We start from the raw sequence: 27290 nt of genomic DNA on the forward strand, positions 1-27290 counted from the left end.
TCCTTGGTGCAGGCAGGGTGTGGTGGGGGCAGGTGGCAGGGTGCTGGGACAGGGTGCTGGTGGGTGCTGGGGCATGGTGCTGGTGGGGTCAGGGGACAGGGTACTCGTGGAGGCGAGTCTGGCCAGGGGGAGGGGACAGGGACAGCTGGGGCCAGTACCTGGGGTCCTGCAGCTGTGTACCAATTCTGGAGTCTCAGGAAGCATGTGCACTGCTTCCCCCTCCTCCAAACAGCTGGTGCGTTTCCTGAACAGCTGGGTCTGTGGCATACTGGTAACTTCCTTCCCCTGCTGCCTGGCTGTGGGGGGCAGAGGATGGGGAGTGGGAGTCCTGGAACCCCATCAGCTCCAACTGTCCCTGGCAGCCCCCTGCTTGGGAGAAGCAACCAATGCACCATATCCCCTTCTGGCAGCTGGCTGTGGTGTGCCACTGTGTGTGGGGTGGGATGAGCTTTGGTTGCTGCTTCCTACGTGCAGCAGGGGAGGGGGAGTAGGAGCCCTGGGACCGCTCCAGTTCCAACTGCTCAGGCAGCGCATGCCCTGCTCCTTTCTCACCACACAGGAAGGCAGCAGGGGGAAGGAAGAAGCCCGTGTGCCACAAACCCGGCTTTTCAGGCAGCGCGCCAGCTGTTTGGGGAGGGGAAGTGCAGCCCGCGTACTTCCTGAAACCCTGGACATGGTGCGCAGCTGTGGGACTGCGCCCCCTCAGCTGTGTGCCCGAGGCAAGTGCCTCATTCCCCTCACCCTTGTTACGGCCCTGCCTGGATGGCCCCTTAGATCCAAACACTCTCAGCCCATGCCACTTGCTTGTGCCCTTCAATCCCCATCCAGAACCCCACATCCACACCCTTCCCAGTCCTGCCTCACCCACCAATAAAATAGTCCATGGCCTCCTTCCATCCCTAGCCCCACTCCGTCCTCTATCTCCATTCCCTTCACTCCATTCCTACTCCCACCCATTCTACCTTAACCCCTCCTCTGTGCACCTCCACACTGCTCACCCCTTGCTTCCATTCCTATATCCCCATAACCCCTACCAACCTCCCTTACCACACCACCCATCCCCACATATTTCCTTATCCCATTCCTCCCTCCCTATGCATATTCTGCCCACTCCCATGAACAGGCAACCTAACCAGCAAAGAAATGGCTGCAGCCTTTCGGGAGGCAGAATCTGTCAAGGCTGGGCTGCCGCAGCTTTGCAGAACCCAAAACAGTATCTGGGACAGGGGAGAGCCTGTGCGACACAGAGGGATGTGATGATGTCACTCTGTTGTCCCACAGGAAAAAAAAAATATATATATATATATATATATATATATATAGAGAGAGAGAGAGAGAGAGAGAGAGAGAAAAACAGCAGTTAGCATTGCCCAGGTGCCAGAGAGGTTTCTCCTGTCAAACTCTATAAAAATAGATTGTCAGTCTAACTTTCTCTCTTTACTGGTAGGTCAAAACACTCATTATGAAGATGGACTTTAAAGTCTTCAGTTGTGGTTTCAGATATTCTTTTCTTGAGACAGTTATTGTAGTTCATTCCTATGAAGGGAAAGAAGGTCTATTATGCATCCGTGATCTAACTGTGCCCCTCCAGTTAACATCTTGTTGGCCTACAGATCACTTACAGGTCCTTTCTACTCTGTGATCCCACACATCTTGCATGTTTTCTTATGAGGTGTGAGCACATCTCAGAAAAATGTGACATGGTCATACAATTGCTTCAATGAAGCAATATCAGGCACTGATGTTAAATAGTATTAAGGGAGGATAAATTGTTTCAGAAGAATATGATGTGGTGTAACTAGCTTTGGAATAATCTTTTGAGTATCATGAGAGCATGGAAAAAAGTATTGATAGGAAATTAAGTTTAAATGGTATGCTGGCAGGAACAGCATGAAGCCCTGTTGCTAGAAACAAAAGATAAGAAGAGCAGGAGACACATTATCTTGTGGCAGACAAATGGATATTTCTTTTACTTGTCTATAAAGAACAAGCAGCCATGTCATCTCCTATTGGAGAACCAGCCACTTGCAGCAACATAGAAGGATACCAGTGTTTTTCTGCAAGACCATGCTCAATGAAATTACCAGTCTTTATCATAATTGCCAGATTATGGTAGAAAAGATAACAGCAATATTTTTACAGTCTCATTTGTTTCACTTCACTTTAGAACTCTGGATTGATAAGCCCAACAAGCTCTCTAAGATAGCTAAAACTTCTATTTTTTTGGCACATGCCAGAAATAAATGCTCAGTGAGAATATCATAAAAAAATTTCGAAAAAGATATATTATACCACTTCATTGAGGAAGTACAAATTCAGCAGGTAGCTTTGTATTATAGGCTAAGGCGACAAAGAATGCCGAGATTTTTAAACATAGGTGCTTATAGTTAGTACCCAAGGCTTTGTTTCAACACAGTATAGTCATGGCACTAGTGCTGAGAGAGAGTTTTTTCACTTTAGGAAAACCACCTCCATAAGGGTTGTGCTCCTAGCACTGGTTGCCTGTCTAAACTGGCAAGTAGTTCCACTGAAACTTGCTGTGCTCAGGGGATGATTTTTCACCCCCCCTCTCCCCCCCGAGCAAGAAAGCTCAGCACAGTAATTTGTGGACAAGCCCTAAACACATGTCCTGATTTTCAGATGTTCTGAAATGAGGTCAGTGGGATTCACGGGTGCTTATTATTTCTGAAATTAGATGATTCATCAAGTGCCTAACTTTTGGCACGCAGGTTTGAATATACCGACCTAATGATTTGAGCCTCTACCCCTGGAACTCATTGGCAAAAACCTCTACAGACTTCCTTGAGGCAGGAGTGGGACCTAAGGGACCACAGTTTGTTTCTCCTATCTGCTGAGCACATCTTGGCTCAGATTCCATTCTCCCTACATATGTGAAAATTCTATACATATGTAAAGATCTTCCTGCACTGCTGATGAATTTGGGTTCAAAATTTTGCCCCCAGTTTAGATATAGATAACCAAGTATTTAATAACCAAAGTTGCATTTAATTTCACAAAGGGGAACGTCACAAAAATTAGGAAATTAATGAATTAGGAAGCTAATTAAACAGAAATTAAAAGGTACAGTGCCAAAAGTGAAATGCTTGCAAGCTGCATGGATACTTTTTTAAAACACCACAATAGAGGCTTAAATTAAATGTATACTCCCAAATGTAAAAACATATTAAGGGGACCAGAAAAGGACCATGGTGGCTAAACAACAAAGTAAAGAATTGGTTAAAAGCAAAATATCATTCTTTAAAAATTGGAAGCTAAATCCTATTGAGAAAAACAGAATGTGCATGCAAAGTGATGCACATTGGAAAATATAATCCCATCTATATATACAAAATGAAGCTGTTACCACTCAAGAAAGAGATCTTGGAGACACTGTCAAAAATTATCTGAAAATATCTGCTCAATGAGCAGTGATAACCAAAAAAGCTAATAGAATGTAAGGAACTATTAGGAAAGGGATAGATAATAAAATTGAAAATATAGTGCTTCCATATAAATCTATGATATGCCTTGAATCTTGAATACTGCAAGCAGATCTGTTCATTCTCTCTCTCTTTCAAAAAGATATACAGGCAGTCCCCGGGTTACGTACAAGATAGGGACTGTAGGTTTGTTCTTAAGTTGAATTTGTATGTAAGTCGGAACTGGTACATATTGTAGGGGAAACTCTAGCCAAACATTTCTCCAGAGCTCAGTTTTATTCTCCCACACCTCACTTCCCTCAGTCCTTTATTCTCAAGCTGAGGTGTCTGCTGAGAAAAGCCGCTCCGCGTCTCCCTGGTCTGCTGGGGGGGACGCTAGCTTCGCGTCTCCCTGGTCTGCTGGGGGGAAGCAGCTAGTGTGGGGTTGCCTCACCCCGTTTGTAAGTAGGGATCCGATGCAAGTCGGATCCATGTAACCCGGGGACTGCCTGTATTAGAATTGGATAAACCGAAGGGCAACAAAAATGATTAGGAGTGTAGAATAGCTTCTATTTGGGAGAGATTAAAAAGACTGGGACACTTTAATGTGGCAAAGAGACAACAAAGGGGGGGGGATAAGACAGAGGTCTATAAAATTGGTGTGGAGAAAAGGAAGTGTTATTTACTTTTCATAACACAAGAACTAAGTGTCAGCCAATAAATTAATGAACAAACAAAAGGAAGTACTTATTCACACAATGCTCAGACAACCTCTGGAACACTTTGACAAAGGATGTTGTGAAAGCCAAAATTGTAATAGGGATAAAAAAAAACTAGGTAAGTTCATGGAGGATAGATCAATTAATGGCTAATAGATCACTCAGTGATGGCCTGTTCTGTTCTTTCCCTGTGAAGCTCTTGGCATTGGCCACTGTGGAAAGACAGGATACTGGGCTACATGGACCAAAGTATGGCTTGTCTTATGTTCTTATGCATGTATGGTAGAGCCTTTTGGGACTAGCAGAAAAGCCTGCAAGACAGTTAAACTATTTACACCAAAAGCAAATTGTGTCTTTTACAGATTTTAATATTTAAAAATCAGTCTAAATCTCTCCAACTATTTAATCATAAGCATATTTTTGTTTATAAGCATTGTATTCACAAACCTCTTAATGCTGAAACCTCTGTATTTTATACAGAGAAAGGTCTCCCTCATGTGGAAATCTCTCTAACAAACTGACAAGGAACACTACATTTTGTCTTTTGCTAAATCTTCCATTATTCAAAATCTTATGGATTCGGTTTGGAAAAGCATCATTGGTCAGTGGCTATTTTTTCTATTAATAAGAATTTTATAATTCTACAGTGCATATTTTAAAATTCTTTTAATAATAACTGCCACCTTAACAGAAATAGAAAGAAGAAAAAGTATTTTATTACAAATCCAGTTAGAATTTAAGAGACACTAATCCAGACAGAATTTAAGGCTTACCAGACAGCTTTGCCTTAATTGCCTCAGGATGCCTATATTAGTATAGAACTGTTTCTCACATATGAAATTGCATGCACATGTACAGTATTACGGCATAAAACTAATTGGCTAAGTTCATATTAGTATTTATAGAGAAACAAAAAGTTTGATTCAAGTCACATAGATCAAGGTAGTTTCTAGGTTTTGCCTATATAATTGCCATAGTGAAAGCTAATCAGAGGAAGCTCACATCTTAGCTTGGAAAAGTCTGTGATATCCTCCTGACCAGCATAAATATATGTGGGCATGTCTACACTACAGCGTTAATTTGAGTTAACTTAATTTGAAATAGTTAATTCGAATTCAGCTAATTCGAAATAATGCATCTATACACAAAATCTATTTCAAAATAGTGTTTTGCAATTTTGAAATAGCGCGTCCACACTGAGTGGACCATGAACCGAAGTTAAGGCTGGCCAGAACCAGTGCCGGCAGGGCATCAGTTAGGACTTAGTGTGTGGGGCTGCTGCCTGAGGCTAACTGAGCTCCGTGCTTAAAGGGACCCTACCCCCACCCCAGACGGACAGTTCTCAGGGTTCCCCGCTTGCTTGTCTACCTCGATGAGGGACAGCAAAGCAGTCCTGTCTTGGAGTGATCTGAGTACCCGCACTCAGGACACCACAGCACTTGGCCACATGGAGCCAGAGCTGCCCCTGGGCATGCCGGTGCATCTCGTGGGGTTGTTGCCATCAGGCTGGCTGCACTTTCTGCTGGCTGCCACCCAAGGGGTCCATCAGGGGGCTGTCAGGATCCAGGGGGCCCTGAGGGAGAGCGTCCACCCCAAGGAGCCCTCAGAGCCACTCCAGTCCTCCCCACTGGGGGCTCGTGCCCCATTTCTCCCTCACGTCCTTCCACTTACCCCTCCCTAGCCCCCCTTTCTGATGTCAAACAAAAAACACGTATGTTTAAAAATATAAACTGGGTTTATTGAACAAAACTGGTGGTGGGGGGTGAACCTCTGGTGAGACTGGGAAAAGGAGGTAGGAGAGGGGAAGAGAGAGGATGGGAGAGGGGACGGGGAAACCTGGGAGGAGGGAGCTGGAAGGGGGGAAGCAAGGGGAAGAAGGGGGAGGGGAAGCTCAGGCCCACGGTTGGTGGTCTCACCGGACCAACTTGATTTTCATGGAAACCTGGTCATGGGTTCACATGTGGCCTTTGGTGGCCAGGCTGGCAGATATCCTGCCATAGACGGCCACATTCCTCTGTCTAGTGCAGAGACCATGGGCGTTGGGGGCATTCCCCCCAAACCTGAATAAGTGGGGCTTCCTGGTCCATGATCTCCACCCTGGACCAGGAAGGCACCTACCTTTCCAGCCCGTCAGTCTCCTGGGAGCTGGCAGACTGCTCTTGGGGAGTGGTGGAGGGCTGGCTGCCAGTGGCTTGCTGGCTCATGTTTTGGGGCCCCTGGGTCAGGGGCCTCAGTGGCCACTGCTGGCTCTGGGCTGGCAGGCTTGGAGCTGGCACAGGCACTGTGGCCAGAGTCTACCCATTTAATGGCTCTGAGGCTGGGGGAGAGGAGAGTAAGTTTTCCTGGTTGTGCCCAGAGTGGCCACCAGGGCTCCCTGGGAAGGGCTGGAGGCCCCCTATTTCAAATTAAGTGTCTACACAGCACTTAATTCGAAATAGCTATTTCGGATTTGGCGTTACTCCTCATAGAATGAGGTTTACCAAATTCGAATTAAATGCTCCGCTATTTCAAATTGATTTTGAAATAGCTGTTTGCATGTATAGATGCTATTAAAGTTAATTCGAAATAACAGCTGTCATTTCGAATTAACTTTGCAGTGTAGACATACCCTTTATGATGGCACTATTCTTAAATCCCAAAAGACACATTAAAACCAAAACTTGGGTTATCACAGGTTTGATCTCTTGGTTGATCAATGCATGTATTTAGTATGCTCAATATTCAAAAAGAGTGCGGATGTCCCTGGACATCATGATAGGACAAAGTGAAATAATTTGGATTTTCTTCTGGGACAAGGAGGGAACACTCTGTTTGACAAATTACTATTTCTATGGTTATCAATGCTTCACAAACACCACCATTGGACTTCCTAATATCTCTATGTATTCGGATCTGAATATGGGTAGCTTAAATGTAATAATGCTTTCCTTTTTTGGGTACATTTGTCTTTTCATATCCATGGCTGCTGTGATTCAGTAGCATGTCTTATGTCAAGTTTTAAAGTTGACAAATAGCTGAGTCCCAAATGGGGAACTTCATATAAATGTTTCTGCATCATTCTCCCGTTCGGACAAAGAAATGTTCAAATGTGTAAAAATGTAAGTTAGTAACAAGGAGATTTCTGGTAGTTTGATAATATCTAAGAAATGGCCAGTTTGGAAGATAAGAGCAATGCCTCTCTATATTCCAAGAATGAGTGCCTTTGCACTTATACCAGGAGCATGCAAGATACATCCCATCAAGCCTTTTAATCGGGTCTATCCATCCCTTCAGCAGAGTGTTAGCCGCAGTGCCATTCAAAGCAGCTAGCTGCTCCCTGTGCTGCCCCCCCCGCACCCTCAGCAAAATATCTCAACCAGCCAATATGAAGCCTCCCTCTGAAGCACATGTAGCCTTCCTCTGTAGTATCAACAGCCACATGGAACAGTGAGCTGGGGGTTGCTGGCAGGCAGGGAAGCCTGCTTGAGTGTGCTGCTGGCCGGGAGCTGCTTAGGCAAGCATCTCTTGGCCAGAGCCTGCCTCTGGCACCCCATCCTCTCCCACACCCCAACAACCTTCCAGACCCTTCACCTCCTGTTACACCCCTCCCCCAGGCCAGAATCCTTTCCTGCACACCAATCCCCTGCCCCCAGGTCACCACCCAAACCTGTTCCCCTTTCCACAAGTCACAACTCCTTCCCATACCCTGCACTCGCTCCTACATCCCTCCCCCAGGCCAGAATCTTCTCCTGCACCCTAGAAAGAACTAGTAAGATTCAGGGTACATATAAACCATTCTTGGATTGATTTTCACCATCTACTAAAATTTGTCAGACATACATTGATTTTTTCTACATATCATGAAAGACTTTTCAGAATAATTTCAATTATTATAATTGTGCAAGTATTACTTTCTAGTGATTGCCAGTATGAGTGAAAGAATAAAAAGGAGATGGATGGTAACCTAGTATAAAGCTTTAGATTAAGAAAAAAAAAGGAAGATAATAATAGAACTACAAAGATCTTAGCTTTTTCACCTGTTTCACCCAACACAGGAGACAACTGAAATTGGGAGAGAAGTTCTTCAATTACATGATATATGATAATAGTTCAATATAAAAGATGAAGGTGTCATTGATGCAAATATCTCATCCAGAAGCACACTGGGGAGCAAAAGTCCTCTCCTGGGTCTTAATCTTCTATCTTCTGCCTGGAAGCAAGTTAAACCCAAGTCACACTGAAAAGAGTTTAGTTTCGACAGTAGATGTCCGTTAACTATCAGTACAATAAAAGAAACTGCGGAATAAAAATGAATAAATTATTTAATTTTGGGAAATGTATATTTTCCTCATTTTTAAATTACTTCAAATAATAATTCAACCTTGTCTTTTTAAGAGAAATATAAATCAGTATTTTTCTAGATTAATTTGTATCAATTCAGAAATAAGAATCACTATACAAATTTGAATACAGTATCTTAGACTGTGTTCTTCCACTGTGTTAGTAGCTCTGTGTGACTTAAAATCAAATTTTATATGCAAGGCATGAAATACACTGATATTTCAAGCTGCTCAGTTTGATGATGTACCATTTGAAAGGATCTGTTGCTTCACTGAGTATTTAATCCCTTACTCAACAAGAAAGCGTTCTGATTTGGTTTACGTTGTAAGAAATTTTGAAGTAATTCCATTCCATCCAAAGATCCTCCAGGTTTCAGAATAAGGTTTCTATATTTCATTCCAGCCTGCAGAAAAAGTAAATCAGAGTGTTAATATCTGTCTGTGCAGATCTCCAGATAGTAACAAATGAAAGAAAAACAGTTTGCTGAGCATAGTAGGAGCTGCCTCTCTCTGGATTCTCCCTTAGTGCTAAGAGCTAAAGCCTGGGCTGTGTCCTAGAGACAACCAGGGATAGGCCAAAGTGGACTCAAGTCTGGAGGGGCCTCCATCAATTCCCGAAGAAGAAATCTCTTCCATAAGGCCTTACAGTGTTTATGTAGTCACAAAACTTTCATTTTCTCATGTTCTGTAAGATATTCTCCAAGAGGCACCATGCATACAATACTTTGCCAAAATCTGGGGAAGAATGGTTCATCTCAAAAGACTGCCAGACAGACCAAGGGAACCTCAAGTCCACACTCCTCTAATTAGAAAACTCTGGCTATCATCTCCAAACTGAAGGAATCCCTGTCTCCAATATTAGTGGGATAATAAGCATCTGAATTATCCTAACTCATTATGAGAACACAAACACATAGATCTTAACATTAATTTTAAAGGTGTTAAGTAACAGAATTATTCTGAGTTAAAAGCCAATCACGCTTTTAAACAAGAGTCTGTTGCTTAATGATGGATTTGTTACAACACTGTCATCACAAGTAATGTTAAGAGTACAGTAGAGTCCCGATGATCCAACCTAAACAGGACCGTCAGGTGGTCGGATTAACGAAAACGTCGGATAATAGGGATTACCTGTACAGTAGTTGATTAGAGTGGCCTGGCCCCTTCCCTCTCTGCAGCCCCCGGACCCGGGCTGGGAGAATGGCCCCACACGCTGCCCCATTGCTCCAGGCGCTGCTGCTGCTGCTCCTGCCGCGCCTCTCGGTCCCCATTCCTGCGTGGTCTCTTCCCTCCCTGCAGCCCCCGGAGCGACAGGGCAGCACGCGGGGCCATTCTCCTGGCCTGCACCCAGGGGCTGCAGGGAGGGAAAGGGCCAGGCAGGAATGGGGACCGAGTAGCACCAGCAAGAGCAGCAGCAGCGGTGCCCGGAGTGACAGGGCAGCACACGGGGCCATTCTCCTGGCCCACGCTTGGGGGCTGCAGGGAGGGAAGGGGCCAGGCAGGAATGGGGACTGAGTGGTGCCCGCAGGAGCAGCAGCAGCAGGGACGTCAGCAGCTGGGGAAGGAGAAATGGGCCAGGTCATATGGCAGGCGGCTGGGGGCAGCGCGGGGTTTTAGTTTTGCTTTCAGGAGCCGGCTATGTCGGATAAAGTGGAATGTCGGATTAGTGAAGGTCAGATAATCCGGACTCTACTGTACTGTTATTTTAATAGACAGCCAGCCCCATTGATGGAGTGGGGTAGGGAGGGCAAAGTGGGCAGCTGCCTTGGAATCCGGTAATTTAGAAGGGCCCAGGACTCCTGGCCTGTGCGGCTGGAGCAATTCGCTCTTTAAATCACAAGTGGAGCCTCAAGTGACATACACCGAGTGGCACTGAAGAGCTGACTGGGGGAAGTTAGCTCCCAGTCTAACCCCTTCAGCCTGAGGTCCTGTCTTCCAAGGGCTTGGAGACATCTGTTGGCTGCCCTGCAAGCATAAGATATTATAACAATACAGGCAGTCCCCGGGTTACGTACAAGATAGGGACTGACACTGCTGAAACTGACCGCCAGTTCTGACTTACATACAGAATCAACTTAAGAACCCCAGGCGTCCCCAAGTCAGCTGCTGCTGAAACTGATCAGCAGCTGATTCCAGGAAGCCCGGGGCAGAGCAACTCTGCCTGGGGCTTCCTGTAGTCAGCGCTGGTCAGTTTCAGCAGAAGCTGACTTGGGGACGCCTGGGGCAGAGCAGCTGGGGTGCTACTGGACCAACCCAGCAGCACCCCATCTGCTCTGCCCCAGGCGTCCTGATTCAGCCGCTGCTGAAACTGACCAGCAGCGGCTGAATCAGGACCTGGGGCAGAGCAGCTGGGGTGCTGTCGGGTTGGTCCAGTAGTGCCCACGGGCGCTGCAGGACCAATTGGCAGCGCCCCAGCTGCTCTGCCCCAGAGTCCAAAACAAAAGCCTGGTCTGCTGGGGGGGGGAGCACACTAGCTGCGCCCCCCTCCCCCCAGCAGACCAGGGACACGGGGAGCAGAGCCGCAGCGGCAGCGGGGTGCCGTGCCTCTGAGGCTTTGCTCTGGCAAAGCCTCAGAGGCGAGGGACCCCGCCGCGGCTGCGGCTTCAGTCCGGGTGCCTGTGGTCTGCTGGGGACCGTCCCCAGCAGACCACAGGCACCGGGTCTCAAGGGGCAGCAGCAGCGGTTCCCGCGCTTCTGAGGCTTTGCTCTGGCAAAGCCTCAGAAGCACGGGAACCCACCCGGTGCCCCTGGTCTGCTGGAGACGGTCTCCAGCAGACCAGGGGCACCGGAGCAGCTTACAAACGGGGCTTTCTCGCCCCGACTTCCGGGGCGAGAAAGCTCCGTTCGTAAGTGCGGATCCGACGTAAGTCGGATCCGCGTAAGTCGGGGACTGCCTGTAATGGACTTCTCTTTCTAATTTAAACAAATGTACATTCTCCTACATTTGTTCATATGGATTTAGTAATGTAATGAAAAAAACACCACCACACAGTACTGAATTGACAGTTTTTATGTTTTCAAGTACCTTGTTTCTATTATAGTACCTATTATTTCATCTCATAGAAGTATTAGGTGTGAAAGGAATTTTTGTTTGAGTGCAATGACAGTCAAGAACCAACACAGCTTCTATTTAGGGAACACCTTTAAAACAGAATCTTTAAACCCATTTCCTGAGAAAAGCTTGAGTAAATGAACTTTCCATAGGGATTCTAAGAGAGGTTGGGGCAGCAGGAGAAAAACAATATTTCTAAACACCTCATGGTTTGACTCAGAACAGCCATGTCTACTTCAATTGACGAGTCAGGCCCATGATTCAGACAGCCATGCAGACGCTTCCAGAGCTTTCCCCTATGCGGCAGGACCCTAGCAATTCTGCTTTGTTTGAGGCTTTCTATTCCAAAAGAGGGGAATTTTTTACTCTGAATCTTTCACATCTCTAAAAACTCTGGAAAATGTATGGAGATGCACTGTTAAGATGACTTACTGAGCAACAACAATACTGATGTGTTGCTTATATTTTACTGCTTTAGTCTCTCAAAGTCTAATATAGAATGTAGTCTTTGTTCTTTGGGGACTAAAGACATCTTAAAAAAGAATCTGGGGTATTTGTGGAACAAATCTTTCACTATATCATATAGGTCAGTGTTTCTCAAACTGTGCTCCGCGGAGCCCCAGGGCTTCACGAGACATCTTCAGGGGCTCCATGAGGTTGACAAATGGTACAACACATACAATCAGTGGACCGCTGGGGCGCCACATAAATTTTTACGCATGTAAAGGGCTCTGGAGACCAAAAAGTTTGAGAACCGCTGATACAGGTAATCACTTCTCCTAAAACTAGAAAGAATAGAGATTCCACCATGAAATCTATAGGAACTGAGCAATCTGACAATAATAAAGTTACAGAGTTAAGAATAGATGAGTGATTATTAAAAATACAGTTTTGAATGTCAAGAGGTTAATGTGATAGCTGCTTATGCACAAAGAGAAACCTCAATTTCATTCTGACAGGAAGAGGTAAGCTGGGGTTCTAAAAGCCACCGCCTTATAACAGGCTAGCAACTGCCTTCCTTTCATGAATTTCTGAAACTGAAAGTACTTGAGGTCTTATTTGAAATGGCTGCTGTAGTAAGAAACCTATTTGGGTACTTTGGAGTGGTTGTTTTTGTTTTAAATAATAAATTATTTAATCTAGATGTGAAAAAGACAACAACAAAAAATTAGTAGAATATCTTATATTTGTTTACGGAGGGTTGTTGGTCCCACAATGGGAAACTCTATTATGCCTCTAGAAAATGCAATCAGAAAGGAGAATAGGTTGAACAGATCTGATTTGTATATGAGGTTACATTAAGGGGGGAAAAAAAAGCAGGTAACTCACATATAATAGATTCCTCTTAAAAGTTATAGGAGCAGCTGAACAAAGATAAAAGGCTAATGATTTTAATGAAATAACTATTTTTCTCCTGACCTTCCTAAAGACAGTTTCCAGAAGGCCTCATACTAAAGAAACGCACAAAGAACCTATGTAGTTAAAGCACAATGAATATCCATTTGTCAGTGTCACAAAAACTGAAAAGACAAATTGTTTTTTAATCTCTCATATAAAGAAAAAAAAACCCTAAATAAAAAAACAGAATAAAAGGCACTTTAATTCATAGGGAGAAACAGATGTCACAGAGCAATATGGAAAAGTTTTGAATAGTCAAAACTCTAAGCTGTCTTTCAGAAATGCTCAGAAAATGAAATACAGGCAATCCCCGGGTTACATACAAGATAGGGACTGTAGGTTTGTTCTTAAGTTGAATCTGTATTTAAGTCGGAACTGGCGTCCAGATTCAGCCGCTGCTGAAACTGATCAGTTTCAACAGCGGCTGAATCTGGATGCCAGTTCTGACTTACATACAGATTCAACTTAAGAACCCCAGGCATCCCCAAGTCAGCTGCTGCTGAAATTGATCAGCGGCTGATTCCAGGAAGCCCGGGGCAGGGGCTTCCTGTAGTCAGCCACTGGTCAGTTTCAGCAGCGGCTGACTTGGGGACGCCTGGGGCAGAGCAGCTGGGGTGCTGCTGGGTTGGACCAGTAGCGCTGCCGCTCCTCGGCGCTACTGGACCAACCCAGCAGCACCCAAGCTGCTCTGCCCCAGGCGTCCTGATTCAACCGCTGCTGAATCTGACCAGCAGTGGCTGAATCAGGACGCCTGGGGCAGAGCAGCTGGGGTGCTGCCGGGTTGGTCCAGTAGCGCCGAGGAGCGGCGGCGCTACTGGACCAACCCAGCAGCACCCCAGCTGCTGTACCACAGGCGTCCGGAGCAAAGTCGCGAAGCACGGGGGCAGCGGGACAGCCCAGACGCGCCGTGGCTGTCCTGCTGCCCTCGGGCTCCGCAGCTTTGCTCTGCTTTGATCCCCGTCTCCCTGGTCTGCAGACCAGGAGGACGGGGAGCAAAGCGGCGGAGCACGCGGGCAGCGGACAGCCCAGAAGCGTCTGGGCTGTCCGCTGCCCGCGTGCTCCGCCGCTTTGCTCCCCGTCCCCCTGGTCTGCAGACCAGGGAGACGGGGAGCAAAGCAGAGCAAAGCCGCGGAGCACGCGGGCAGCGGACAGCCCAGACGCGTCTGGGCTGTCCGCTGTTCGCGTGCTCCGCCACTTTGCTTCCTCTCCCTGGTCTGCTGGAGAAGTCGGATCCGCCTAACTCGGGGACTGCCTGTATACCTAAGCAGAGAGAGCAAGCAAGCACATGGAACAGAAAAGGGAGAACCTCAGGGGCTAGATCCGTAAAGGAGTCTCAGATTCAGCATTGCCATACTTAACTATTAGGTGCCCCGTGGTGCAGTGTTTCCCAAACTATGGGCCGCGGCCTGGTACTAGGCTGTAGGAAAAAAATACCGGGCCTCAGCGTGGCTGCTAGGGTGTTCCGGGTTCCTGGACTGCTCGTGCAGCACTGGGTTGCTCAAGCCCTCAGCCGGGCTGGGCAGATGCAGTCGTATGTTTCAGGCTCCCGGCAGAGGCATAGTGAGGGTTACCAGGTGAGCTCTTATTGATGGCTGTAGAAGTGGGGGGGTTGGATATGGGCTGCAGGGAAGTAGGGTCAGGGCAGTGGAGCTGCCTGGGGGAGATAAGGAGGGGAACTGGCTGGTGGAAGCAGGGCTGGTGGTGGGGGTGGGGGTGGCGGGAGCAGTGGGGCTGGCCAGAGGAGATCGGGGGCGGGGAACCGACTGGCGGGGGCAGTGAGGCTGGCTGGGGAACCAACCAGCGGAAGCGGGGCTGGCAGGGGCAGCAGGGCTTGCCAGGGGAGATCGGGAGAGAATCAGCTGGCGGGGACAGCGGGGCTGGGGAAAGGCGGGGGGCTGGGGGGAAGGGAGAGATTCGACCAGCGGGGAGCGGGACAGTTCATGGCGCACACACATCCGGAATAAAAATGTAAAAGCAGTGGCTTTTAAATATCCCCACTGCTGACAGTGAGGTTTAAAGGCACTACAGTGTGTCAGAATGGAGAGAACCTGGTGCATTCACCATCCGGAATGAGAATATGGATAAAAAATTTGAAAGATGGTGTCAGCTTTCTGAAAATAAATGAGTCCCTTTTCAATACACGATGTGGTGGTTCAGGGTTTTATTGGATTAAGGTTCATTTTTCCAATCCATAGTCCCTTAACTTGCTGGTAAGAATATTGTGGGTGGCCGTATCAAAAGCTTTGCTAAAGCTGGCCCTGGGGGCTTTGGGAGGACCAAAACCAATGTGTTTGCATATTCGTCATTTGCTTAATGATTATGCAAATATGCAAATGAACGTTATGAGTCCTCCAAAAGCTCATGAATGGATTTATTTGGTCCCCGTGTCAAAAAGTTTGGGAACCCCTGGTCTAGTGGAATCCATAGTGCTAAATTAGGTGCCCAGGATCCCTATTCAATGCACGGGGAAAATCAAGTACAGTAAACTTCCGATAATCCGGCACCTTTAAGACTCAGGGGGTGCCGGATTATCAGATATGCCAGAGTACCGGAAGGAGGACTATGAGGGGTCTGAGGTAGGGTGGGGGTCGGCAGGGAACTGTCGAGCGTGGGAGAGGGCGGCGCTGCAGGTCAAACCCAGTAGCACCCCAGCTGCTCTGCCCTCCGGCTTCCCCAAGTCAGCCGCTACTAAAACTGACCAGCAGCAACTTGGAGAAGCTGGGGGCAGAGCAGATGAGGTGCTGCTGGGTTTGTCCCGCAGCACCACTCAGGTGAGGGTCGGCGCTGCGGGACAAACCCGGCAGCACCCCAGCTACTCTGCCCCCGGCTTCTCCAAGTCAGCTGTTGCTGAAATTGACCAGCGGCTGACTTGGGAAAACCAGGGACAGAGCAGCTCCAATTGTCCAGCTGGCCAGAGCACTTCTGGGTTCCAGTTGGTGCCGGACTATCAGGAGTGCCGGACCACTGGATGCCAGACAATTGGAGTTTTACTGAACTTAAAAACAGAATTAACAAAAGCTGGCAAGTTGAACAGGGAACTGCTAACCTAAGGTATCCACAAAGAGTGTGAAGCCCAAATCCTGCTCCTCAAAGGGAATTAGGCATTTAACTCCAAGCCAGAGGGAAGCATCTCCCTCCTTTTAATAATCACAGCCACAAACCCTCTCCTGGAGTTAAGCACTGAAACCCTATCTTTAAAAAAAAATGTGTTAATGCCTTTATAATTTTAGTTCAGTGGAACAGGGATTTGAGTCTCCCACTTCCACATAAGTGCCATAACCACTGGTCTAATTGCATCATTCTCAATCTCTCTCTGGCCTGCGGGGGGGGGGGGGGGGGGGAGAAGAGGGAGAGGGAGTGTGTCTAAAATGTTGTATATAAATAAAAAATAGAAGATCTTCACAAGGAAAGACCAAAACCTACCCTAGAGTCCCTGGTCAGAGCACTCATCGGAGAAGTGGAACTCCTGGGTTCCAATCCCTGCCCCCATCAAAGAGAGGAAAGGATTTTAACTTAGCCTCTTACGTCCTGGGTGGATAATCATTAGGCTCAAGGGGAAGAGGTTGCTATACCACCACCATCCTCCTCCTCCTTTTTCTTGTGAGGTTCACTCCAATAGGCATGCTTGGAGTATACATACCAGATCGAGCCCGACAGACGAGAGAGGCAAGGAATGACTAGTTTGAGGACCCACTAGGCTTTAGATATGAGATGGGTGTCTGGCTTTATCAATGGCAATATAAATGGCAGTTGTCCTCTTTGTGGATTTATCTCAAGGTGCCAGAGGAAGTCTGTGTCAGACTAGGAAATTGCATACAGTTCTCTCAAATCCTAGGTTACCACCTTAATCCCTAGATCAGCCATCCTTCCTTTCTTTGTGCTGTGAAGAAAAGAGGTCTAGGCTTACTTAGCAGCTCAGAATGCAGAGAAAGAATATGTTAAGATTCAAAGCCTTCTGAGGGAATCCATTTCTAAATCGTCCAAAACCAGACAGAGACCAAAACACAAAATGCTTCAACTGATCTGACAGTGTAGTAAATTATTCTGTGCTGCAAAAGGAGAGGCCCAGAATAGATTTAGATTTCCATAGTCTGAATGGCAATTGCATAACAAAACATATAGATGAGTTGCTATTAGTGGAAAGAGGGCACTAGTGTCATACAACTTTTACAGCAGCTGAACATGCATATTTTTTATCATGAGACAGTGTGCTCCCCTATACTGTGCAGTGTAAATTCCTAACAAACCACAACAGCCACATATCTTATGCAAGTTAAATATTTAAACTTTATAGTCAAGAACTGTGTAAAACACAAAAATGCCCTTAAAAATATAGATTTTTTACTATGAAATAATTTATAAACTTTTTATTGATGTAATAGATTTGATACACATAGTAGAAAGGACTAAAATGTCAAAACCTACCGATTATGCTGATTATAATAAATCTAGTTTTGGAGCTTATACCATAGCTAATTGTGAAAATTAAAAAAAATCACTAATGGTATATACGAAAAAGCTAGTTCCTATCTTACCTTTGGATTCATTATTCCTTCTTGTTTAAAACAGTTATAAAAAATATCCGTGGAAAAAACTTCACTCCACAAATATCCATAGTATTGACCATCATATCCACCTGCCAAATGTCCAAAAGTAGCTGGCATATTTGTTCCTTAAAAAGCAGACAAAAAAGATAATTAACTTTTCCATAACTACTGTTCTTTGAGATGTTGCTCATGTCCGTTCCCAATGTTCAATGAGTGAAGCTACCATTCCTTAGAGTTCTTGTGAAATTTTGGGAAGAAGATTGGCAAGAATGTGGCCTGGTTGTTATGGAATTATGACACCACCTTTGGCAAGAAGGCTGCAGGGGAGCACACCACAAGCACTAATGCTGAAGACCTGACCTTTAGTGGTATCAAAGAGTCTGGTTCTCATGCCCTCTGGAGCTGTGTGTTCATGCCTCAGAATAAGGGATACAGCCTGCCATGTGAACCTTCTTCTGTTCCTTCTTCTGTTAATGCCGATACAGAGGTAGGAGTGTGGTTTGGAGAATGGACATGAGCAACACATCTCAACGAACACCAGTTACGGAAAGGTTAAATAACCGATTTTTCTTCGAGTGCTTGCTCATGTCCATTTCATGACAGGTTACTCACAAGCAGTACATCAGGATATGGGCTCAGCATTCATGAATTTGCTAGCAGCAACACCTTTCTCCCAAAATTGATGTTGTCCCTGGCCTATTTGATGATGGCATAGGGAGATGTGAAGGTATATACTGATAATCTGATTGTGCTACCTACAGATATCCTGGATTTTGACCTGCGCAAGGAACCCTACCGACAAAGTTTGGGCATTTGAATTCTTTGTTTCGGTCTTCACCGGGAAGTCTGATGATGAAAGAATGCCTAACATAGTGAATGCCAGTGGGAAAGGTGTAGGTTTAGAACATAGAATAAAAAAAGAACAAGTTAAAAATCACTTATAAAAGTTAGATATCTGAAAGTTTAGGATGAAATTAATCCTAAAATACTCAAGGAGCTGATAGAGAAGGTATATGAGCCTTAGCTATCATCTTTGAAAAATCATGGAAGACGGGAGAGATTGCAGAAGACTGGAAAAGGGCAAATATAGTGCCCATCTAAAAACAGGGTAATAAGAACAATCCAGGAAACTACAGACCAGTCAGTTTAACTTCTGTGCTAGGAAAGATAATGGAACAAGTAATTAAGAAATTCATCTGCAAACACCTGGAAGATAATAGGGTGATAGGTAACAGCCAGCATGGATTTGTAAAGAACAGATCATGTCAAACCAATCCGATACCTTTCTTTGATAGGATAACAAGTCTTGTGGATAAGGGAGAAGCGGTGGACGTGGTATACCTAGACTTTAGTAAGGCATTTGATACGGTTTCGCATGATCTTCTTATCAATATACGAGGCAAATACAACTTAGATGGGGCTCCTATAAGGTGGGTGCATAACAGGCTGGATAACCGTTCTCACGGTACATCTACACTAGCTTGTTAGTTGGAGCTAGGTAGGGTAATGAGGGCAAGCAGAGTTGCAAATGAAGCCCGGGATTTAAATATCCTGGGCTTCATTTGCATGTTCCCGGGCGCCGCCATTTTTAAATCCCCCTTAGTCCAAACTCCGTGCCCGCGGCTACATGCGGCACGGAGTATGTAGTTCAAATTAAAGATCCTAATTCGAAACTACCGTTACGCCTCCTGAGATATTGTACTCGTGGAATGAGGAGTAACGGTAGTTCGAATTACCCTTTTTAATTCGAACTACCTGCTCCATGCTGCGTGTAGCCATGGGCATGGAGTTCGGACTAAGGGGGGGATTTAAAAATGGCGGCGCCCGGGAACATGCAAATGAAGCCCGGGATATTTAAATCCTGGGCTTCATTTGCAACTCCATTTGCCCTCATTACCCTACCTAGCTCGAACTAATGAGCCAGTGAAAAACCCTCAGAGAGTTCTTATTAACGGTTCGTGATCCTGCTGGAAAGGCATAACAAGTGGGGTTCCGCAGGGTCTGTTTTGGGACAGGTGCTATTCAATATCTTCCTCAATGATTTAGGTATTGGCATTATAATGAGGCCTATCTGAAAAACATGGGAAGATGGGCGGGCTTTAAAGCCCCTCCACCAGCCTGGCAGGAGGGACAACTGGACCCATGTCCAACTAGTTATGGGGGACAAATAATGACGAAAGAGTCAAGGGGTGCGGGTCACAGGTTTAAAACAAGGGAACCAGATGGGGACACCGAGCAGAGAACCCCAGACAGCACCCACTGCTCCTCGAAACTGTCAAGGGAGTTAGTGGACGTCACCCAGAGGAACTCTGCCCGGATACGTGACATAAAGGAGGAATAGAAGTAGGCCCCACAGTTGCCGGGAACCCCCTCATCTGGCATCCTCCTCCTGGTATTTTATACGGCGGCTTTAGCCAGGGCCAGGAGGAGGTTGACGAGGTGGTCCCGCAACTTTGCGGGGCCACGGATAGGGTGTGCATAAATGAAGAGGTAAGGGAAAAAGTGCAGCCAGAACCTCAATAAGAGGTTCTGGAGGAGCCAGAATAGGGGCTGCAACCTGTCACATTCCAAATATGCATGCACCAGGTTCTCCCTCACTCTGCAAAAGGGGCAGGTATCCGGGATAGGGGTGAACCGTACCAAGTACACATCCGTGCTCACAGCTCCATGAAGGAGCTGCCAACTCATGTCCCCGATGGGCCATGGAACTAGGGTGGAATGCACACTGGCCCATCGGGGTTCCCCACCCTTTATAGGTCTCAGATAGTCCCACCATTTAGTGTCAGGGCGGGACACAAGGGTGGGGAAATGCAGGGTGTGGACCACAAGCGTGTACAGGTGTTTTCTTGGCGTGGTTCAAAAACATTCCGGCTGCAAATCCTGCAGCCAGCCAGGGGTCCATAGATGGGGAGGCCAGGGGGGCCTGTGGAACAGGGGCCTGGTAACAAGAGATGAAGGGTTTGCAGGGAGGGACCAACAGGGATAGGTCAGAAGCAGGGAACCGAGGCGTTGGGAACCAACAACTGCTCCTCCCTGAGAGTCTGGAAGCAGAGGAGGAGGGTGCTTGCAGGGCAGGCGGGGGGCAAGGTAGCAGGTGCATGGAGGGTGCCGGCTCCTCCAGCTGCACGGAGGGTATGTCTACACTACAAAGTTAGTTCGAACTAACGGACGTTAGTTCGAACTAACTGTAATAGGTGCTACACTAGCGCTCCGCTAGTTCGAATTTGAATCGAACTAGCGGAGCGCTTAGTTCGAACTAGGTAAACCTCATTTTACGACGACTAACGCCTAGTTCGAACTAGCTAGTTCGAACTAAGGGCTGTGTAGCCCTTTAGTTCGAACTAGTGGGAGGCTAGCCCTCCCCAGGTTTCCCTGGTGGCCACTCTGGCCAACACCAGGGAAACTCTATGCCCCCCTCCCGGCCCCGGACCCCTTAAAGGGGCACGGGCTGGCTACGGTGCCCGTGCCAGGTGCAAGCCTGCCAGCACCCAGCTAGCAGACCCTGCACCTGGCACAGCACAGAGCCACCCACCCGATGCCCCCCAGCCCACCCCCTCTTGCCGGGACCAGGCTGGCGGCTCCCGGGAGCTTGCCCTGGACCGCAAGAGGCGGGCACCTTCCTGGGCTAGTGCGGACATCGTGGACCTCGTCCACGATCTCCGCACTAGGCACAGGAAAGTGGCCGTCTAGGGCAGGAGAGCTGCCAGCCTGGCCACCCAGGACCAGGTGTGCATGAAAATCAAGGGGGTCCACTGAGACCCCCGACCCTGAGCCCTGAGCTTACAATGGCCGTACTGGGTCAGACCAAAGGTCCATCTAGCCCAGTAGCCTGTCTGCCAACAGCGGCCAACCCTAGGGACCCTGGAGGGGATGGACCGAAGACAATGACCAAGCCATTTGTCTCGTGCCATCCCTCTCCAGCCTTCCACAAACTTTGGGCAGGGACACCACTCCTACCCTCTGGCTAATAGGACTCCATGGACCCAACCTCCATCACTTTATCTCACTTCCCTTTAAACTCTGTTCTAGTTGTAGCCTTCACAGCCTCCTGCAGCAAGGAGTTCCACAGGTTAACTATTTGCTTTGTGAAGAAGAACAACTTTCTCTTACTAGTTTGAAGCCTGCTACCCATTCCTTTCCTTTGGTGTCCTCTAGTCCTTCTTTATGGGAACTCAGGAAGAACTTTTCTGAATGCACCCTCTCCACCCAACCCCTGCTTTTAGAGACCTCTATCCTGTCCCCCCTCCGTCTCCTCTTTTCTAAGCTGAACAGTCCCAGTCTCTGTAGCCTTTCTTCATCTGGGACCTGTTCCCAACCCCTGATCATGTTAGTTGCCCTCCCCTCTCCCAGCCTTTCTCTTCCCCTCTCCCACCTCCTTTTCCCAGTCTCCCCCAGTTTTTTTCAATAAAGACAGAGTCAATGTTGGAAGAAACGTTATCTTTATTTTGTACATCAATAAGAAGGGGGGCTAGGGAAGGGTAAGTGGAAGGAGGTGAGGGAGGAATGGGGTACGAGCCCCCGATGGGGAGGACTGGGCTGGCTCTGCGGGCTTCTGGGGGTGGAAGCTCTCCTGCAGCCCCCCAATTACTCCCTCTCCCCAGATGGCAGCCTGCGGCAAGTGCAGCCGGGCTGATGGCCGAGTGGTGTGATGTGCCCAGTGTGGGCACTCAGGGCACTCCAAGCCAGAACTTCTTTGCAAGCGGGGCACCCCTTAGAACTGTGTGTCCGGGGTGGGGGTCGGGACCCTTTAAGCGCAGCCCTCGGCTAGCCTGAGACAGCATCTCCATGCTCTAAGTCCTCCTTTTATGCCCTGCCGGCACTGCTTCCGGCCATCCTTAAGCCCTGTTCAGAGTCCACTCAATGTGGACTTACTAGTTCGAACTAGCAAAACGCTAGTTCGAACTAGTTTTTAGTTCTAGATGCGTTAGTTCGAACTAGCTTAGTTCGAATTAACTAATTCGAACTAAGTTAGTTCGAACTAGCGCTGTAGTGTAGACGTACCCGGAGGTACAAAAGGGGACTATGGGGCCATCAAGTGGAAGAGGTGTAATGTGAAGGGGGCTAACTAAAAAAGGGGGGAGGGGAGGGGAACAAGCGCTCGGGGCAGGGGTCAGTACTCTGGGTGGGGCCAGAGGACTACTGGGAGGCTGGGGGGCGGGGCACGGCAAAGTAACACACACTGCAGCAAGCTAAATGCGGGTGGGGCAGATGAAAACAAACTGAGGCTGGGTCAGCAAAATCAGTGAGGGAGGGAGAAACAGAACTGACTAACAAGGCGGGGCTGGCGAGGCTTCCGCAGCGGGGGGCAGGGTGGGGAGAACAGGAGTGAAGGGGCCCCCCAACCAAACACTGCTGAGGGATGGGGGCTGAGAGGAGATGGGAGCACACCCATGAGCGCTTGTGGGGGGCTCAGTCCTTGCCTACTGCTGCAGCGGAACAGTCCCAAATGATTGAAAAAAGGCAGGGAAAACAACTAGCCCTACCGAGGGGCAGGTCCTGGTGGTGCAAGGGTTGGTGGAGGAGGTTGTGGGGGTGGTGGTATGGGGGGTGCAGCTGGACTGGGGGGAGGACTCTACGCTCCCCCCAACCCCTTCCTCATGTCTCAGTCCACTACCACCCCAAGAGCAGATGAAAGGCTCAGTCCCAACAAACAAAGCCACTCCACAGTCCAACTAGTGGTCCTTGTCTCCCTTGGTGGGGTGCAGATGGTAGAGCAGCAGCAGCAGGCGAGTGTCAGCCAGGTGGGGAAGGCCTCCGGATTGTGGGGTCCTTCTCCTCTGGAGCAGAGGGGAGAGGGAGAATAGCTGGCAGGCTCCCCCTGCCCCATCGGGCAGCAGTAGCAGCTGGTAGTGGTGGGGAGTAGCGGTGTCCTGGGGGAGCAGGTCCAGCAGTACGGAGGCCTCACAGCCTCATTGACGGGAGGGAGCTGCTGCAGTCCTCAATTTCTAGACCAGGTTTGCTGTCGCCCACCTCAGGAGATTCTGGTGGGCTCTGAAATTGCCCTAGGCTACTAGGTCCTGCAACAGCCTCATGTGGAGGAGGAGACTTGCACCAGAGGAGAGGCTTCCACTTTCTCCTTAACCTCAATGACATCATTTCCTGACCATTATTACCAAGGTCAGTACCAGATTCAGGGGCCAGTGCTAAGTGCTGGCAACCCACCTCTCGGAAACCACCAACTAAGAACTATGGGAAGAAGGACCTGATGCCAGGGGAAACTCTCAGGGCTTCCAGTAAGGCTGTTGCATTGGTCAGTGGACTCATTGGCCAGGTGCTAACAGCAGGACTAATACCGAAGTCCAGTGGTGCATAGGCTTGGTGCTGAGCCTTAGTTTGCATGTAGGATTTCTCTTCAGGCTCAGAAGAGGAGTTCTCTCTTAGAAACCCTGGTGAAGTGGTACCTGACCCTACCTTCATTTTGTGCCAGGGGTCCAGAGACCAGCAGCAAACCACAGATGATCTGGATGCTGGGATCAGGGTCAGCTTACCTCTAGAGAGTGCCAGAAAGGATCTTTGTTCCTTCCAGCTTCTGGACATCTGAGTGTGCGAGGGTGCCAAAGAAATTGAGGGGACCAGGAGAGAAAGTAGGTCCCCTGCTGCTTGGAGAGCCTCCAGGATCGACAAAACAGACGGCTAGTGTCTTGGTGACTTCTGCATGTCACTAGATTCAACATGCTAGGTATAGTCAATGAAGACATCATGGGCCCAGGAGTGGAAGAGTGGCCTCATATGGATCTCGCGGTACTGTTTTTTCCCCATGTTTCTCTTTCTCTGACATTGGTAGGCACCCTTTGTTGGTATGCTGCTTTCTATGCTTTTTCCTCAGCAGTGGAGATAGTGAAGAGTACCAGCAAAAGCTTGGTAAGAGAGGAATATTTCACATGGATGCTTAAATGCTTGTCACTGAAACAGAGCAGCCCAGATCTAAAGCTGGGTGAGGGTTGCTTTCATGAAACTAGCCTTCAGCTTAATGTCTCTATCCTTTTTAATGCATTGTGTAAAGCCATAACAGATCTGATATCCATCCTTCATGTGAGTTGCTCCTAAGCCCTTCAAGCAGTTGGTGGGCAGGTCACACACGGCCATAGGTTTGATGTCTGGGGCAGGCCTGGCCCCTGAGCAAAGGAGTCCTTCAACAATTGAAACTATTTCCACTACGTACACTAATGCTTATTACAAAAATTATATAAATTAAACCAGAAGTGTGCGCAATGGGTGTGCCGGGTGTGCCCAGGCACATCCTAATGTCTCGGGCCGGCTAGCGGCTGCTGAAGGAGGAGGGGGATTTGTGATGGGGCGCCGCACCCCCTCACTTTAAATTCCCCACGGCCATCTACAGGGCACTGTGGGGCAGAGAGCGCGCATGCGCAGCGTGCTCAAATGCTGTGCAACAGGTGAGAGGGGAAACGCCTGGGCATGGCATGATGTGATGGCCAGGGACATTAAAACGACACGGCTCAGCTCCAGAAGCAGCTGGAGTCCAGCTGCAGATGCCGGCCCGAGCCATTTTTGTGTCCCGGGCCTTGCCCATCCCGGCAACACCGTGTGGCACTCTTTATCCACCTGGAGGCACCCCTGCCTGTCCCGGCAGCACCACGCGGCACCCCTGAGGCGCCCAGGGGTGACCCCACCCGGCCTGGCAGCACCGGGCTAGGGCCTGGCCGGCTTGTAGCTTGGGCCAGCTCTGACTTCAGCCCCGCAAAGTGGAAGGCAGAAGCTGACGGTAAGAGAGGGGAGGGGAGGGGAGGGGAAGGGGGAAAAATAAGAGGAAGGGGTGGGAGAGGAAGGGACTTGTACTGATGGGAGGGGGGCACAGCAGGAGAAGAAAGGGGAAGGCACCAACGGACAGGGTAGAGGAGACACAAATGCCAGGGGGACAAGTGGAGACAATGAGGAAAAGGGGAGGTGTCAGTGGGAGGGGGGGACAGGGTGATGCTGGGAGAGGAGAGGGTAAGAGCATTGAGGGTTGGAGGGGGAGGTGCTGGGAGAAGGCTTGAAAAAAGGGGTGGGCATGAGGAAGGCGGGGATGGAGCAAGTCATGTGTGAGGGCACAGGGGCATGAGGGTTACGGGGGCAGAGGATGGTCATGGGGTGGGCATCAGGGAAAAAGAGGGCAAAGGGAGCAGGGGCAGTGAGGGAAGGGGAAAGGTACCAGGAGGGTGCATGGGTAAGGGAAGGTGTAGGTGCCAGGGGATTCTGGGGGTGAAGCAGAAGGGCAGACACCTGCAGGAGAGGGACCAGCACCAGAAGAGAGGGGCAGGGCAGGTGTGTAGAGTGAAGTTTTAGGAGAGGGGATGAGGAGGGTAGCTCACATGATCAGAGGAGGGCTACTAGAGGAGTGGGCACAGGGAGGCAAGAAGGGCAGGTGGAGGGGGGCAGGTCTCAGGAAGGCTGAGGGCAGTCAGAAGGGCAGAAGTCAGGACAGCAGAGGAGAGTGAGATGTTGGGGGGCAGCAGGCACCAGGGAAGCTGATGGAGCAAGGGGAGGAGACATGGCAGAGAGAAAAGGTAGAGGTTTATCAGATATTTATTAATAACTTGAGTGCCACAGTGGCACATCCAAACAAGCTCCATGAACTCAGTACTGGTGCACAACACAATTCATTCTGCTCATGGGAGGAAACTCTTAGAGGGAACACTTCCCCCAGCCTCTCCACCCCCAAGTTAATGTCACATATATTGTTTAATGCAATTGCAGGATAGTTGCATGAGGGGGATTTGGTGGGGGCCAAACTAATCCCTATTAGTAGGAGGACAATGGGAAAAGTCCTTTGGGGGGGGGAGGGTCACATGACACGTTTTAATTCTGGTCATGTGTCCATCTAGCCCCGAGAGTGTTACCTCCAGAGGTGTGGCCAATGGGGGTCAGTGGCATGGTTAACAGGAGTTGGGGTGTGGCTAATGGAGGTTAAAGTACATTTTAAAAAAATTCTTTGGGTGCACAACCTAATGAAATGTGCTGTGCACGCCTATAAGCTAAACTATGATAAGTACAAAGACTCAGGGTATGTCTAGACTGCAAGCCTCTTTCGAAAGAGGCTCTTTCGAAAGAGCGCGTCTAGACTGCACGCGGAACTTTCGAAAAAGCAAGCCGCTTTTTTGAAAGAAAGCACCCAGTGAGTCTGGATGCTCTCTTTCTAAAAAGCCTGTTTGCTTTCAAGAACGCCTTCTTTCGAAAGAGCACTTTCGAAAGAAGGCGTTCTTCCTCGTGGAATTAGGTTTACCGCCGTCGAAAGAAAAGCCGCATTCTTTCGATTTAATTTCGAAAGAACGCGGCTGCAGTCTAGACGCAGGTGAAGTTTTTTCGAAAAAAGGCTACTTTTTTCGAAAAAACCCCTGAGTCTGGACACAGCCTCAGAGCGGTAGCTGTGTTAGTCGGTAACTTTAAAAACAATGAATAATAGTGTGGCACCTCAGAAACTAACACAAATATATAGTATCATGGGCTTTTGAAAGACCCACTTCATCAGATGGGCTGGAGCTGAGATAAATTCCACTTCATCAGCTGAGTTCGAATTGATTTGATGAAGTGGGTCTTTCTTACAAAAGCTTAAGTACAAAGAGTTAGAGTTCAAAAACCAAGGGAAGAAGAGTTATTCAAGCAACTGTCATGGAAAGTACGGAGTACATGACAGGGCACCAAGTTGGAGGTACCCCTTATACCAACACATGAATGTGCAACTCCAAAGGGCACTAGAGCTGGTCCTACAAATACCACTAAGGGAAAAAATTCTAGCAACAGTGCATGTGGTACACCTGCACCTAACATGGAATGGACATGAGCATGGCCTTGAAGAGGAAAGAAATATTAACAAATTAGTGTTGAAATTACATATT

The 27290-nt window shown here is 48.3% G+C and overlaps 1 protein-coding gene across 5 annotated transcripts in view; it reads right to left on the minus strand.

Annotated features, from left to right (window-relative positions):
* Positions 1 to 4834: 4834 nt before the first annotated feature.
* NLN (neurolysin) overlaps positions 4835 to 27290 on the minus strand; it is a 62010-nt gene continuing 39554 nt past the window's right edge. For 3 of the 5 annotated variants that reach the window (XM_075932383.1, XM_075932380.1, XM_075932384.1), the window contains 2 exons: positions 17443 to 17579; positions 4835 to 8861 (listed from right to left, as the gene is read on the minus strand). In XM_075932383.1, the coding sequence (XP_075788498.1) occupies positions 8727 to 8861; positions 17443 to 17579 (272 nt within the window). In that variant the 3' untranslated portion in view covers positions 4835 to 8726. The remainder of the gene's footprint in view (positions 8862 to 17442; positions 17580 to 27290) is intronic. The other 2 variants (XM_075932382.1, XM_075932381.1) reach the window with 2 other exon arrangements.

The sequence above is a fragment of the Pelodiscus sinensis genome, chromosome 6, assembly GCF_049634645.1.
Source record: "Pelodiscus sinensis isolate JC-2024 chromosome 6, ASM4963464v1, whole genome shotgun sequence".
NCBI lineage: Eukaryota > Metazoa > Chordata > Testudines > Trionychidae > Pelodiscus > Pelodiscus sinensis.